General features: G+C 47.1%; 1 protein-coding gene across 4 annotated transcripts in view; it reads right to left on the bottom strand.

The window, feature by feature from the left end:
* Window positions 1–12,273, bottom strand: part of KCNH1 (potassium voltage-gated channel subfamily H member 1) — a 146,622-nt gene that overhangs the window by 87,161 nt on the left and 47,188 nt on the right. For all 4 annotated transcript variants that reach the window (XM_032955924.2, XM_032955923.2, XM_032955922.2 and 1 more), the window contains one exon: window positions 1,058–1,176. In XM_032955924.2, coding sequence (XP_032811815.2) covers window positions 1,058–1,176 — 119 coding nt within the window. The remainder of the gene's footprint in view (window positions 1–1,057; window positions 1,177–12,273) is intronic.

The following is a 12,273-nucleotide window of genomic DNA, read 5'->3' on the forward strand; positions in this document are numbered from 1 at the left end:
TGTCTGGCCTCATCTTCAAAGCTTGATTGTGTCTGTGATGTGAGAATACTCCATGCCTTTGTGTGTGTTTGTGTTTATTATACATATAAAGTGGGAAGTTCAAATACTGTAACAACTTCATATTCAAAATGAAACACAGAGGCATGCTAATTAGTAAATGAAGTTTATTTTTTTGTTAAATACTCACCTCGTTTAAAAATATGCTCATTTATGTACTGTCTTGCCAAAAAGAAATGAATGCAATTTTGCCAAATTTACCAATGGCAGGATCCTCGTGAAAGAAACCCTTGAGACTCAATGAGGCTTTCTTGGATGAACCCGTTCTTATTATTTATTGCAATCTTTTTGAAAACTTTAATAACGATAATTATGACAATAAAATCAGTGATATCACAAGTGGCTGTGTGTCTCCCCTAAAGCAACTCAGCCTTAAATTAGTATTATGTACGTACTGTGTGTTGAAGCTCTTTCGCACCGTATGTAGCCAACCGTGCTAATCGGAGGTTAGGGGGAAGGACAACAAACTAAGCACAAAAATAAGTTCTAAAGAATGCGTTTCAATCTAGATTTGAAAGTACATAGCTCCATTGGCTTCCTAATATTGGAAAGGAAGAGCATTCCAGACGGCCGCAGAAACGCATCTGAAAGCGCGCGATGCGGTGACCGCCTTTGCTTGATGGCAAACCAAAAGCCACTGGGAGGATAACCGGAGTTGCCGTGACGGTTTATGAATACTTCAGCATTGGAGAAAAAAAGCGATCGGCCATGATATTTTCTGGCCACGGCCTTAATAGATGTTCGCTGACAACAGGGGTGGCCAAACGGCGGCTCATGAGCTGCCTGCGGCTCCCGGCCAGTTCATACATACGGCCACTTTACTTGAAACAGGAAAATAAATCTGCGGAAGCAGCCAAGTGGCACTCGCCATTGATGGAGGAGCGAGGCGTGCACGCTTCGGCGGACGAATGCTTTTCGTGCTAATTTTTCGTTTTTACGAAAATGAACACCGGCGCGCGGAGGCGCGTTGGGGGGCGCGGGGGGGGGGGGGGGGCGTCACCTCGGCTGGACGCAGCGGCTTGTGTCCATTCTCCCCGCGGTGCGCGCTGGCAGCCAACTGCTGCAGGGCACTCCTGCTGCTGGTGAGGGCTCGTGTCAGGCGCGCAAACTTGGCCCAGCCTGCACATCGCACGGAGGGGGAGAGAGAGAGATTCTCCAAAATTATTCGACGCACAGCTCCGCGGCTCGCTCGCACGAACGCGCGCGCGCGCGCGTGTCGTCGCGGCGGACGATACCTGCGGGGAGGAGCGGATGCGTGGGAAAGTTAATAAAAACAAATGAAAGGTTTGGTCCCCATGCCACCGGGGGGCTCCCGGTTTTGTGTCAAAGGAATGGAGTTTCACAGCCATTAATCGCAATGTTCCGTGGCAATCAGGAAGCGATGACCATGAGAAAACAATAAAGTGTTGTTTTTTTTTTCACTTTAAAGTAAACAAATACCGTGCAACCGGTCTGGGAGTCCACTGTTGGTGCTGTGTGTTTTTGCCATATCATGTGTCAGTCAAGGCACTTTTTGGAAGGATGTGTGGTTTTTGAAGGGGTGGAGTGGTGGTGCAGTGGTTACCACGTGGAGCGAGCAACCGGAAAACCCGAGTTCTATTCATGGCCATGTCTAATGTGAGCCCTCACCTACTCCACTGCACTCACCCACACTGAGCAGTGTGGTGCACTCTATTCAAACAACTTCCACGACCGATATGAGTTATCTGAAACTCAAAATGTCTAAGGAGAGGAGAGGTATAAAAAGGGATGATGATGATGATGACAAAAAATAGGGATGCAAAACTCGGTAAAACCATTAGGACATAAATGTATAGAATGAATGCTTAAAAAAACATAATAAAACACAACACAAAAATGATTTAAAATCTCCCAACAAAACAATGGGAGCATGAAAGCATCAAAAGGGAAGTTGATGATTGGTAAATCATAAATAGTAGCCCTCAGAGAGAGAGCAATGAGACCATAATGCGTGATAGATTCAGAATAATAAAACTCTGTAGCACAAAAAGGAATCGTATATAACGCGGGAAACAAATCACTTTTCATTTAAGGAGGACATTCAAGATAGATGTCACACTTGAGAAAGCAACTTACAGCCACTCATAGCATGAAAACAATAAAACTCAGACCCGGACGAAATAACTGGATGACTGTGTACATCGTCAAAAATCGAAGAAAATTAGCGGACCTATTTTACTCAATGTTGGTGCATGACTTAAATATCCCAAATTTAGATTTAAAGCTTTCGTGACTGCAGGGATTCATATTTTTTGTTCTTTCGGTAAAGTCACGTAGAAGGGAAACAATAAAATAATAAACGTCGTGAGAATTTTATTGTTTAATATTTTTCTTATTTTATTGTTTCCCTTCTACGTGACTTTACCGAAAGAACCAAGAATATTTAAATATCCCAGTCGCGGAATAACCGAACCGAACAACGCAGCAGAGTATGTACAGCGAGGACACACATTGAAGGCAGGCAGGACAATGAATGACAAAATAAAGGGGGTGAGCAAGAGCAGGTTGGAGTGCTCTTGATCAACAACAGATTATAAAGAACAGCCGAAACATCAACTCGCCTCCTCCATGCGTGTGCATCCCGCTCTCCACATAAATAATAAACGCATTTCTTACACAAAACCCATCAGCTGCACGGCCTTCTGGGGTTTCATAATTTCAGCAGGATTGATTGAATAAAAAAAACACACTGGTACGCCATCAACACTCACATTTGTCTCCTCAAAAAAAAGAGTAAGGCTTCCTTCAATCACTGCTGGTGTAGTGACATCGCGGGTTGTCCCTGTGCTGTGCCGGCCTTAGAGAGGCACGGCGTGCGGTGTAGCGACATCGCGAACACCGCAGTGGTGTGGGTGCAGTACCGGCCCTCGAACGGCTCGGTGAGCGCTGATTGATAGCGCTGGATGGCACCACGCTTGGCGTGCAGTGCCGACCCCTACAGGATAGGGTGTGGGAGTGCTGGCCATGGAAATGGGGTTACTAAAGGCCGTGGCACTCTGGTTGACCCGAGAGGACACGTGATCGGTTAAGTCTACAAAGGGCCCCCAAGTGGGGACTAAGAGTGGTCACGTGGTCGGGGTCCAGATCCTGCTCGAGGATTCTGGAAGGTGGTCGTGGCTAAGGGCGGAGCCAGCCACGCCGCAGAGGATATAAGGTGGGTCCCCCCAGAGGGGCCGGCGTTGTTGTTGTTGTTCATCCTGAAGAAACCTTCGTCTATGTTCTACCGAGTCTCCAACACGTGGACCGGGACCCGAGCTGCAGTCTGGTTCGTTGTAGCTAGTTACGGTGTAATTAGTGTAGTTAGCCGGGTGGTGACCACCATAGGTTGTTGTTCTGTTAAGGGGCAGTTCCCCCTTGTGTTGGTGTTAAATAAATGTGCCGCCTCTAATAGTATTTCTGCGACTCAGTTGAATCCACACCACTGGTAAAACTGCCGATGTTGTAGGCAAGGCACCTCTATCTACAACATGGGGTTCCCAACTCAAATTAATAATTAGCGTAATTGTAGAGAATATAAATAACGTAGTAAATGAAACGACTAATTTACTCATTAATGTATTATGACGAGGATTGGAAACATGGCCGCTGATGAAGAAAATGAAACAAACACTGAAATGTGTCCAAATACACATGGACAGATGCATGCTGGGAATCACAATAAAGACGGAAAGAAGAACACATGGATAGAGAACAAATGTCAAATAAGAGACGTCATATTGACTGTTAAAAGTATAAGTTGGTTTTGGGTAGGAGACGTCGATAGAAGGGATGATGGCTGATAGATGAAATTGGTGCCAGAATGCAAACCAAAGGCGGAAACACACCCAGGAGTGCGGAAACACGCCCAGGAGGGTGACGACGACGGAGATGGAGCAACGAAATAAACTCACACCAAGCAGCGAGCAGGATCATGGGATCGCAAGACTATGACAGGTGAGGATGACAGGAGGAGGCCTTTATCCAGCGGTGGATAGATTGCGACTGTTGCTGATCATGAGGCATGGAGTGGCAGTATAATGATTCGCACGCAGCGCTACGAACCAGGCGTCCCGAGTTCTATTCCTGCTTACAGCAATCACCTAGGTAGACTCAGCCTCAAATTAGTACTTGGCGCGATGTGTAAGTATCGCCACTGTTGCTGGCCACTTGCCCCAAAAGTATTTGATCATATGTAGGCCAGCAATTATTTGACAACAGGCGCATCAAATGTAATTAGTTATTATTAAGTTTTCCATTGTTAAAATCTAATCATCGGGATTTTAAATAAGGCCAGCATCACATCACTGATATATTTTAAGCAGTTAAATCGCCAACTTTTTAGCCAGCACACGCACACGTATTATAAATTGGTAGTTTTCAATCAGCGCACGCTGCCCCCTATGACCTATGCATCAGAAACTTGCGCACTGACAAAAGGAAATGTGAAGAAATTTAAAAAAAACCCGTTAAAGCAAACAGAAGCAGCATGGGGAGAGAGAGAGAGAGAGAGCTGCTGAAAATGACACTGAGCAATAGGAGAAGAAGGTACGTGGATCAGATGGACACGTCTCAAATCGGAGATATCAACGGCGATCGTCTGAGACAGCGAGTGGGCTCGGGCAGGACACGCCCGCCAGAAGGGATGACTGATGACCGACGGACCGCACCGATGGCAGGATGGCAAATACATAAATAACTAACGGGAACATTGCCCCCGACAGGAGAACCGCCGTGGTGGAGATGGAGCGACGAGATCAGTTCGTGCGCGGCACTCTGAGACGGATTGCGGCACTGGCATCCAACTGCGGATAGAACATGGCTACTGGCAGCCGTCCGCGTTGACGGTGACTGAGACATATCTAATTGACCTGGAGAGACATTTGGTTTGCGCAAGTAATAAAACGCTTGCCATCCTCTTTTAGTGATTATTTTTTTGGGCAACTTTCCGGCAAAGGACCTGTGGATTTGGTCCTCCCGGGGTAAATGCAACCCGACGGCAAAAAAAAAAATTCCGATTACGCCGCACTCAAATGCGGCGTATTTTTGCACAGAACATCACATTTACAGACGTGTTTGTAGGCGTCATGGAGCGCGATCTCTTAAAATTGCCGCGAATCATCCCGTGAGAGAGCGAGCGAGCGTGCTTATCGCCCGCAGGCATTCAGGATTAGCATATCGGCACGAGGCAACTTGGTGGCACGGCAAACAGCAATAGCCGCCCAGCTGTGCACGAGCTGTAGCTCTCCGCGAGAAAATTGCTCCCAGTGAAATAATGGGGGTCTCGGATAAACGCATTACCCCTTGTGCAGAATTTCAGGCCATGGTGTCCACTATTGCTGCTCAAGTTTCTTAAGCCCACACCCAGCCCCGAACCGCCCTCCTGCACCGCTTCTGTCTACCCAGCTGTATAAATGAGCACCACCACAGTTAGCCGATCGGCAGATAGTGGGGTAGAGTGTGGGTACCCGCACCTTCTTCCAAGATTTTTTTTTTATTTCCCCCCCCCCAACATGTGATAGTAGCTAAAAAAAAACCTCCTTCTGGTGGTGGTGGGACGGGGGTGGGGGGAACTCTCTATAGCTCCCTCTGCAGTGGAGACCGTTCTGTCCAACAGTGGCGCGAAGCGAGCAAATCGCAGGGCTTGCACCTTTACCACTCGCCACCGTTGCTACCGTTGGAGATATTGGAGATAATGAGCTTTGGCCAGTGACTGGCGGAGCGTGAACCTCATTCCGGGCAGGTGGCCTCCCCAAATGTTCACGGCTACTCATGACAAAAACAACCTCCCCCCCCCCCCAACCATCCTCCACACTGCCCCCTCCGAAATGGTTTCCAGGACATTCTTCGCATGGGTTCGAATCCGGCTCTGTCAGCGGACTATTAATTACGAGCGGATCAGTCAAAAGTTGAGATTGCACTGCAGTCTTTTCACTACTCTATCGAATTCAGGTTTCATCCGCCCACAGTTAAACCGGGTCCTCCTTAACTGTAGTTTAGTTTATGTCTCGACCCCGGTCACCAATTACTGCACAAGAAGACCGTCACATTACATTTTTGTTTTGACTTAATTTGGCTAAATTCCAGCTCTAGGGATGTAAAATATTGTTTTGGCTGCCACGCAATGAATACACTATTTCAAAATCAGAAGCTTTTTTGACACTGGGCGATTCCGATGAGCTACGACGTTATTTATCACAGGTGTCCAGTAGGGGCATCTGCAGGGCAAATGGGAAAGTGCTCCCCGTAGCGTGTGCATAACGGGTCACCTTTAAACGGATTTCAGGAGCGATTGGAGTGAGTGCGTGTCTCACGTCCGCCCGGACTCCCTCCCGGAACACCACCACACTGTTAACTGAGACCGTGTGGGATCGGGGGGTGGTGGGTAAAGAACACTGAGCTCGCAGAGCCTCACAGCTTATGGAGCACGGGGAGCATAATCCATGGGGTCCTGGTGCAGTTTTTGTGGGCCAGAATGGGTCACGTCCCTGTGCCAGCGTCAACATGGTTTCCATCGCTCGTAGGCGCGAGGCATGAGACGACAGGGCACTGTGGTGTTAGTGGCTGCGACGCTCTCACAGAAAAACCTCCACGAGGCCCTTCTGCACACACTGACGCTGGGTTTCGTTGCTGGGCCCCCCCAAAAAACGGCGAAGGAGATGACTCCCCCCCCCCCCACTCCCCAGCCCCGCTTGCTGTGCTCCTCCCGCGCTATTTCCGCGGGGTCAAAAAGAAAAACTAAGCCACGTGCACGCCTCGGAGGGATTTTTTTTTCCCGTGGCGCCTCGTTGTGACCATCGACATTTTGGGGGGCAGCCTCGTCCCCGTAAATATATGCAGCCACGCATTCCGTTGTTGCGTCAAGCAGAGGCCGCGAGCGGGAAACGCGAAAAGCCTTAAGCAGAGGTTTAACGCTTTCTGGCAATTAAACAGGTGTTAAGATATTCAAACACCGAATCGATACATTTTGCAAGGAATCAAGTCTGCATTAACCACACGAACCTGTGGTGAACATGCAAAGAAACATGCTCTGATAATAGAGGTAGAACCTATTCTTGTTTTTCATGCTTTAATACTGGCGCAAACAAATGCTAGAGCCATATTTTGAACAACAACGAAACAAACAAGCACAAATAATGTATTTTCAGCTGCAAAAAATCAATTTTGTTGCAGTATCGGGGGTCTGGTGAAGCTGCGTTGACAATCTGGCAAATAGGGCAGGTGGTGGGTGCCTCTGGATTACCGGAAACCTTTCGAGCCGTTTCCCCGAAATTTCAGCAAAGACCATCGCACAAATGGCCCTTCCTTGTGCGGGTTCCAAAAAAAAATAAAACGTTACACAACTGCAGACACAAGAGCCAGATGCATCCTCGGATGGCAAAAATGGTTCAATAATTGTAATATGAAAACTTTGCCAACCAAACAGTCTTTGGTTTTTATTTTGCTATTGCCAAATGGAAGATGCGGTGCCTTGCTCACCGTGCATTGATGCTGAGGCTACAGCGCTCGTTCTCGTGCCAGGTGCAACATTCGGCGATTATTTGTTTCAGATTGCACAATTATATGTTGCCACTGTCCGATAGGTGCACGTTCCATTTCTTACCGGTCAGCAGGGTGTTCACACATCCACGAGCTGCCGATCTTATGTAAAAATGGCATTGGGGAAGGGGCAGGGAATGGCGCAGGAAAATAAAGCACAGGTCAAAATGGCATAAGTGAAAACTAACAGTTGGAAGTACTGTGCTAACAGTTATATACAGATCTGAATGAAATAGATGATTAACCCTAACTCTCGACGATTATTAGTTGTGCTATTTTGACTGTGTCATTTTTACCGTAATATTTGTTTAGCCGTGCCATATTTTTCCTGTGCCGTTTTTACCCGTGCCATTTTTTCCTGTGCCGTTTTTACCCGTGCCATTTGTTTTACCCGTGCCACTTTTTCTCCCAGTGCCACTTTTTTTCCCAGTGCCATTTCTTTTACCGTGCCATTTTTCTCGTGCCATTTTTCCCGTGCCATTTGTCCTGTGCCGTTTTTTCCCGTACCATTTTTGCCTGTGCCATATTTACCGTGCCATTTGTTTTACCGTGCCGTTTTTACCGGCCACCACGAGCAGCCACAAGCTCTGCCTATGCCGATGGGCTTACAGTGATAACACCAAGCACAGCAGCTTCACAAAAGTAAAGCGCTTGCTTAATAGGTGGGGAACAATGCGTGGATTAATAAATTCATTGATTAATAATGACGATTTACACAAATGATATGGCCATAAAATCGTGTGCAAATTTTTATATTGTTACGTGATGTATATTATTATTTATTATTTTTATTTGATCAGGTAAGGCCTACTGAGCTATATAGTTATTTTGCAAAAGTGAGCTGGCTCAACGAAGTGGCTTATCGTGTGGAAATGTATAGTTGGCAAATACTCTAAATGCATGTTTATAAATGTGGAGGGGAAATCGGAGGACCCAGAGAAAAATCCACACAACCACGGGAGAACACGCAAATTCCAAATATACAGCAGGCGTCAGGGTCGGGATCAAACCCACGACCTCCTGTATACCAGGCGAGGTTGTTAACATCTCGCAACAGTGGCGCCCTATATTGAAGGAGAAGATGGCACAAAGACCCCTAGAACTTACAAAGAGACCCACATGCTCACACAGAGACCCACAGAAAATCACACAGTGACCCACAGATTCGCGCAGTGACCCATAGTCTCACACAGAGACCCACAGAAATCACATAGAGAGCCACAGACTCGCACAGAGGTCCTCAGACTCACACAGAGACCATCGGACTCACAAAGAGACCCCTAGAACTTACAAAGAGACCCACATGCTCACACAGAGACCCACAAACTCGCACAGAGGTCCTCAAACTCATATAGAGACCATCCTAAATCACACAGAGCCCCACAGACCTAGCACAGAGACCCTCGGACTCACATAGAGACCCACAGATTTTCACAGTGACCCATTGACTTACACAGATACCCACAGAAATCACACAGATACCCATAGACCCACACAGAGACCCACATAAATCACACCAAGGTCTACTGACTGGCACAGAGACCCATAGATTAGTAGGACTGTGGGGATGCCACCGGTGCAAGGTAGGCAGAGCAGAGGGGGAGACCGAGCGTGAGAGATGGGAGGATGCGGTGGAACGAGATGTGAGGACGGACAGTGGATGGGACGAGAGACGAGCCACAGAGTAAGAAGCTCGTGGAGAATCAAATCCGAACAGCTGACCCTCATGCAATAATGGGACCTCTGACTTAGGAGACGTGTAAGTCTACGGCGTCTATATGTAAGTCGATGGTTCTCATAAGTTCCCCCACCCCTCGCCCATTTTTTTTTTTTACTTTATTGGTCCCTGCCATGCACAGCTCCTACCGTTCGCAAGGCAAAGCCGGTGTCATTACCGGAACGCGGCAATTTCCATTGCGGCGCTTGGGGGATGTGCCAATGTTTCTCCGCAGAGGGAACGTTTCGGAGGTCTTTTTTGTCGAATGCCACAACTGCCGCTGTGAGTGGAGATTGTTCACCTTAAGGCGCACGATGGGGAGAGACGAATTGAATCAACGGACTCATCACCCGGAGTAGGAATGTAATTCTCATGGGGAAAGCCCTGCCATTGCCACCGCAAATGTGCAGGTTTGCGCGATCGCTGCGGCCACGGCGCCTAATCAGAAGCAAATGCGTTAATGCCCGGAGCGGGAAGCGGGCATGGTTTTAGCGCGGCGTTCAACTAAATGTACTTGTTTCCTTTCAAAACGGGGCCGAACCATTAAATGTGTATGATAAATATTAAGCTCTGGTCACTATAATTGGACTATTTACATGCGCGGAAAAACAGCCCAATAAATCAAGCGCCTTTAGAAATTTTAATAGCGGCATAAAAGAGCGTTGGTCAGTGCTTTATCGTGACGGATTTTTTTTTAAGGAAACATGAGTGGATGGTTTTCTGTGTTAACCCATTTCTGTCGCAATTAGGCTTCGCAAACGTGCTTATATTTTCACGAGACGAGAACATGTTGTCCAAAAAAACATGTTATGATTATTATTAAATATAATATCGTCTTATTCTGAAGCCTTTTCTTCACGTGCTAATCACACGTAAAAAATTGTGGTGATAAGAATATCAAAATCTTACGCAATGAGGAATGCACAAACAATTTTAATAATCTTGCCCCTAAACATTATTCATCGCTGCTCACACGCAGCGTCCACACATACATCACGTTTTCATTTCATAATGTAAAATCCTAAATAATTTTAAACGTACGAGTGTGTAACCTTGTCCATAAATTATTCAGCCACATTATATACTTTTCACATTTCTCATTATTAAATCCAAGGTCCCTCACTGGGTGAGCAGGAGAGCTCCCAGTTCCCTAATCATTAATTTCCAATTTAATGCACGTGAGTGGCACTTAACCTCTGTGCTACTGAATATTTTCCACATCATGCCGAACCGAATTGATCGATCGATGCCAATGTTTTGGAGGAAACAGTTTTTTCGAGCACGGCTATTTTACTAAAGTCTCTTTTTTTATCTAAGGCCCGAACTCACCAAGCACAAGCTCGCACGAGAAAAGGTCACAAAGTATTTACATTTGATTTTAAAAAGCAGGCGCAAGTGCCTCTGACGTAAGGGTTAAGCGTACGAAAAAGTCCTCATCGAAATGTACAAAAAATTGCATCTCTATAAAAAAAGCTAAATTTGCATGATATTGAAGATGATTTTAACGTTAATGAATTGAATAAATTCATCAAATTTTTTCAGCAATTCAATTATTCGGCTATCATCAAAACGGAGCAAATGAAAATGTGAAGATGTTTCGTTCTCCGTGCCAACTTTCCCTAAACATTGATATTATGTGCCAATAAAGTTCAGCTTAGAAACAACCAAACGTATCCGTCTTCGAGTAGTTTAATATTTTAGGACATCTTCTACCAACTTCAGTCATCCGTGATGCGAGAGATAAATTTAATTCACTGACCCAACACAATTACTGATGGCTGCAACAACTCACCCAATCGAACCATGCACAGCAATTACATTTATTGTTAAAAATGTAAAGGCTACACTGAATGGCAAGTGTCAGTATTCATTGATTTATTTTTCCAAGCGTTCCTTTTAATAGTCTTGGCACGGAAGCGACATGTTTAGATTTGAAAGCTCGTGGAGAGAAAAATAAACTGTGGACCGTTCAGTAAACCGTTTATGGAATGGAATACACGAGGCGGCCAACACGTGCCAACCAGCACCACCACCGAGGTAGATAGTCGGACGCAATTATCCGCAATGGAATCAAATCCACCCCGATCATTGTTCCAGTTCTACAAGAGTAGCCGGGGTCATTGTGAGAATCACGCCATGGGTTAAGAGTATGGAATGGAGCCAGGGGAAGAGGTGACACGCTATATTTTATATCTCAGCGTGGTCCTCGCCACGGCAAATGAACGTGTCATTAGAGATGCTGTACGCGTCACAATGCGGCGATGCATGACACCGGCGATGGAGTGGCAGCCGGTGAGCACGACCGAGAGTTTGACCGCCGTGGTGACGGAGCATTGAGATCAGCTCATCTGCGGGAGGTGAGAGGGGGCTTTCATCCAGCAGCGGATAGACCGTGGCTGCTGCTGCTGCTGCCGCTTCTCATGGACGATTACGACGATGATGATGGTGGCGGAGGAGGCGGCGGCGCTAACAAGTTGCAACGGCAGCACAAATAATCGGCAGGGCACGGACGGAGTGCGGACGTCGGTGGAAACTCACGCCGGGAATCCACTCAGCGAGTGGCCAATGCCCGTGAAGGGGCCGAGCGCCACGCAACGCGCTTCAGCCGACAAGCTCCGCACGCTCACAGGCGCGCTGTGCAGGGTTGCGCTGGCAGCTGCTGCTATTTCACCACGCGTGAATGCGCGCGTACGTGCACGTGCGCGCGAGGGAGCGAACGGTCCGGCTCGTGGCGACGTTACCGAGATGAGTCGGAGTGCAATTGATTGGACCGGTGGACCTCCCGAAATAGATTGTCTTTCGGGGGGGGGGGGGGGGGGGAGGGTAATAAATGAAAGAGAACAAAAAAAAGCAACGCAAGGAAAAAAAATATAAACCCCTCCATCAAATAGATCAAATACGCAGCAGGGCCTGCCGCCGTCTTTTGCCGCTGCTGTGTTCTTGTTGCCGTCCCCCTCACTTCA

Source organism: Petromyzon marinus, chromosome 17, assembly GCF_048934315.1.
Source record: "Petromyzon marinus isolate PM22_M1 ecotype Great Lakes invasive population chromosome 17, UKy_Petmar_22M1.pri1.0, whole genome shotgun sequence".
Classification (NCBI taxonomy): Eukaryota; Metazoa; Chordata; class Hyperoartia; order Petromyzontiformes; family Petromyzontidae; genus Petromyzon; species Petromyzon marinus.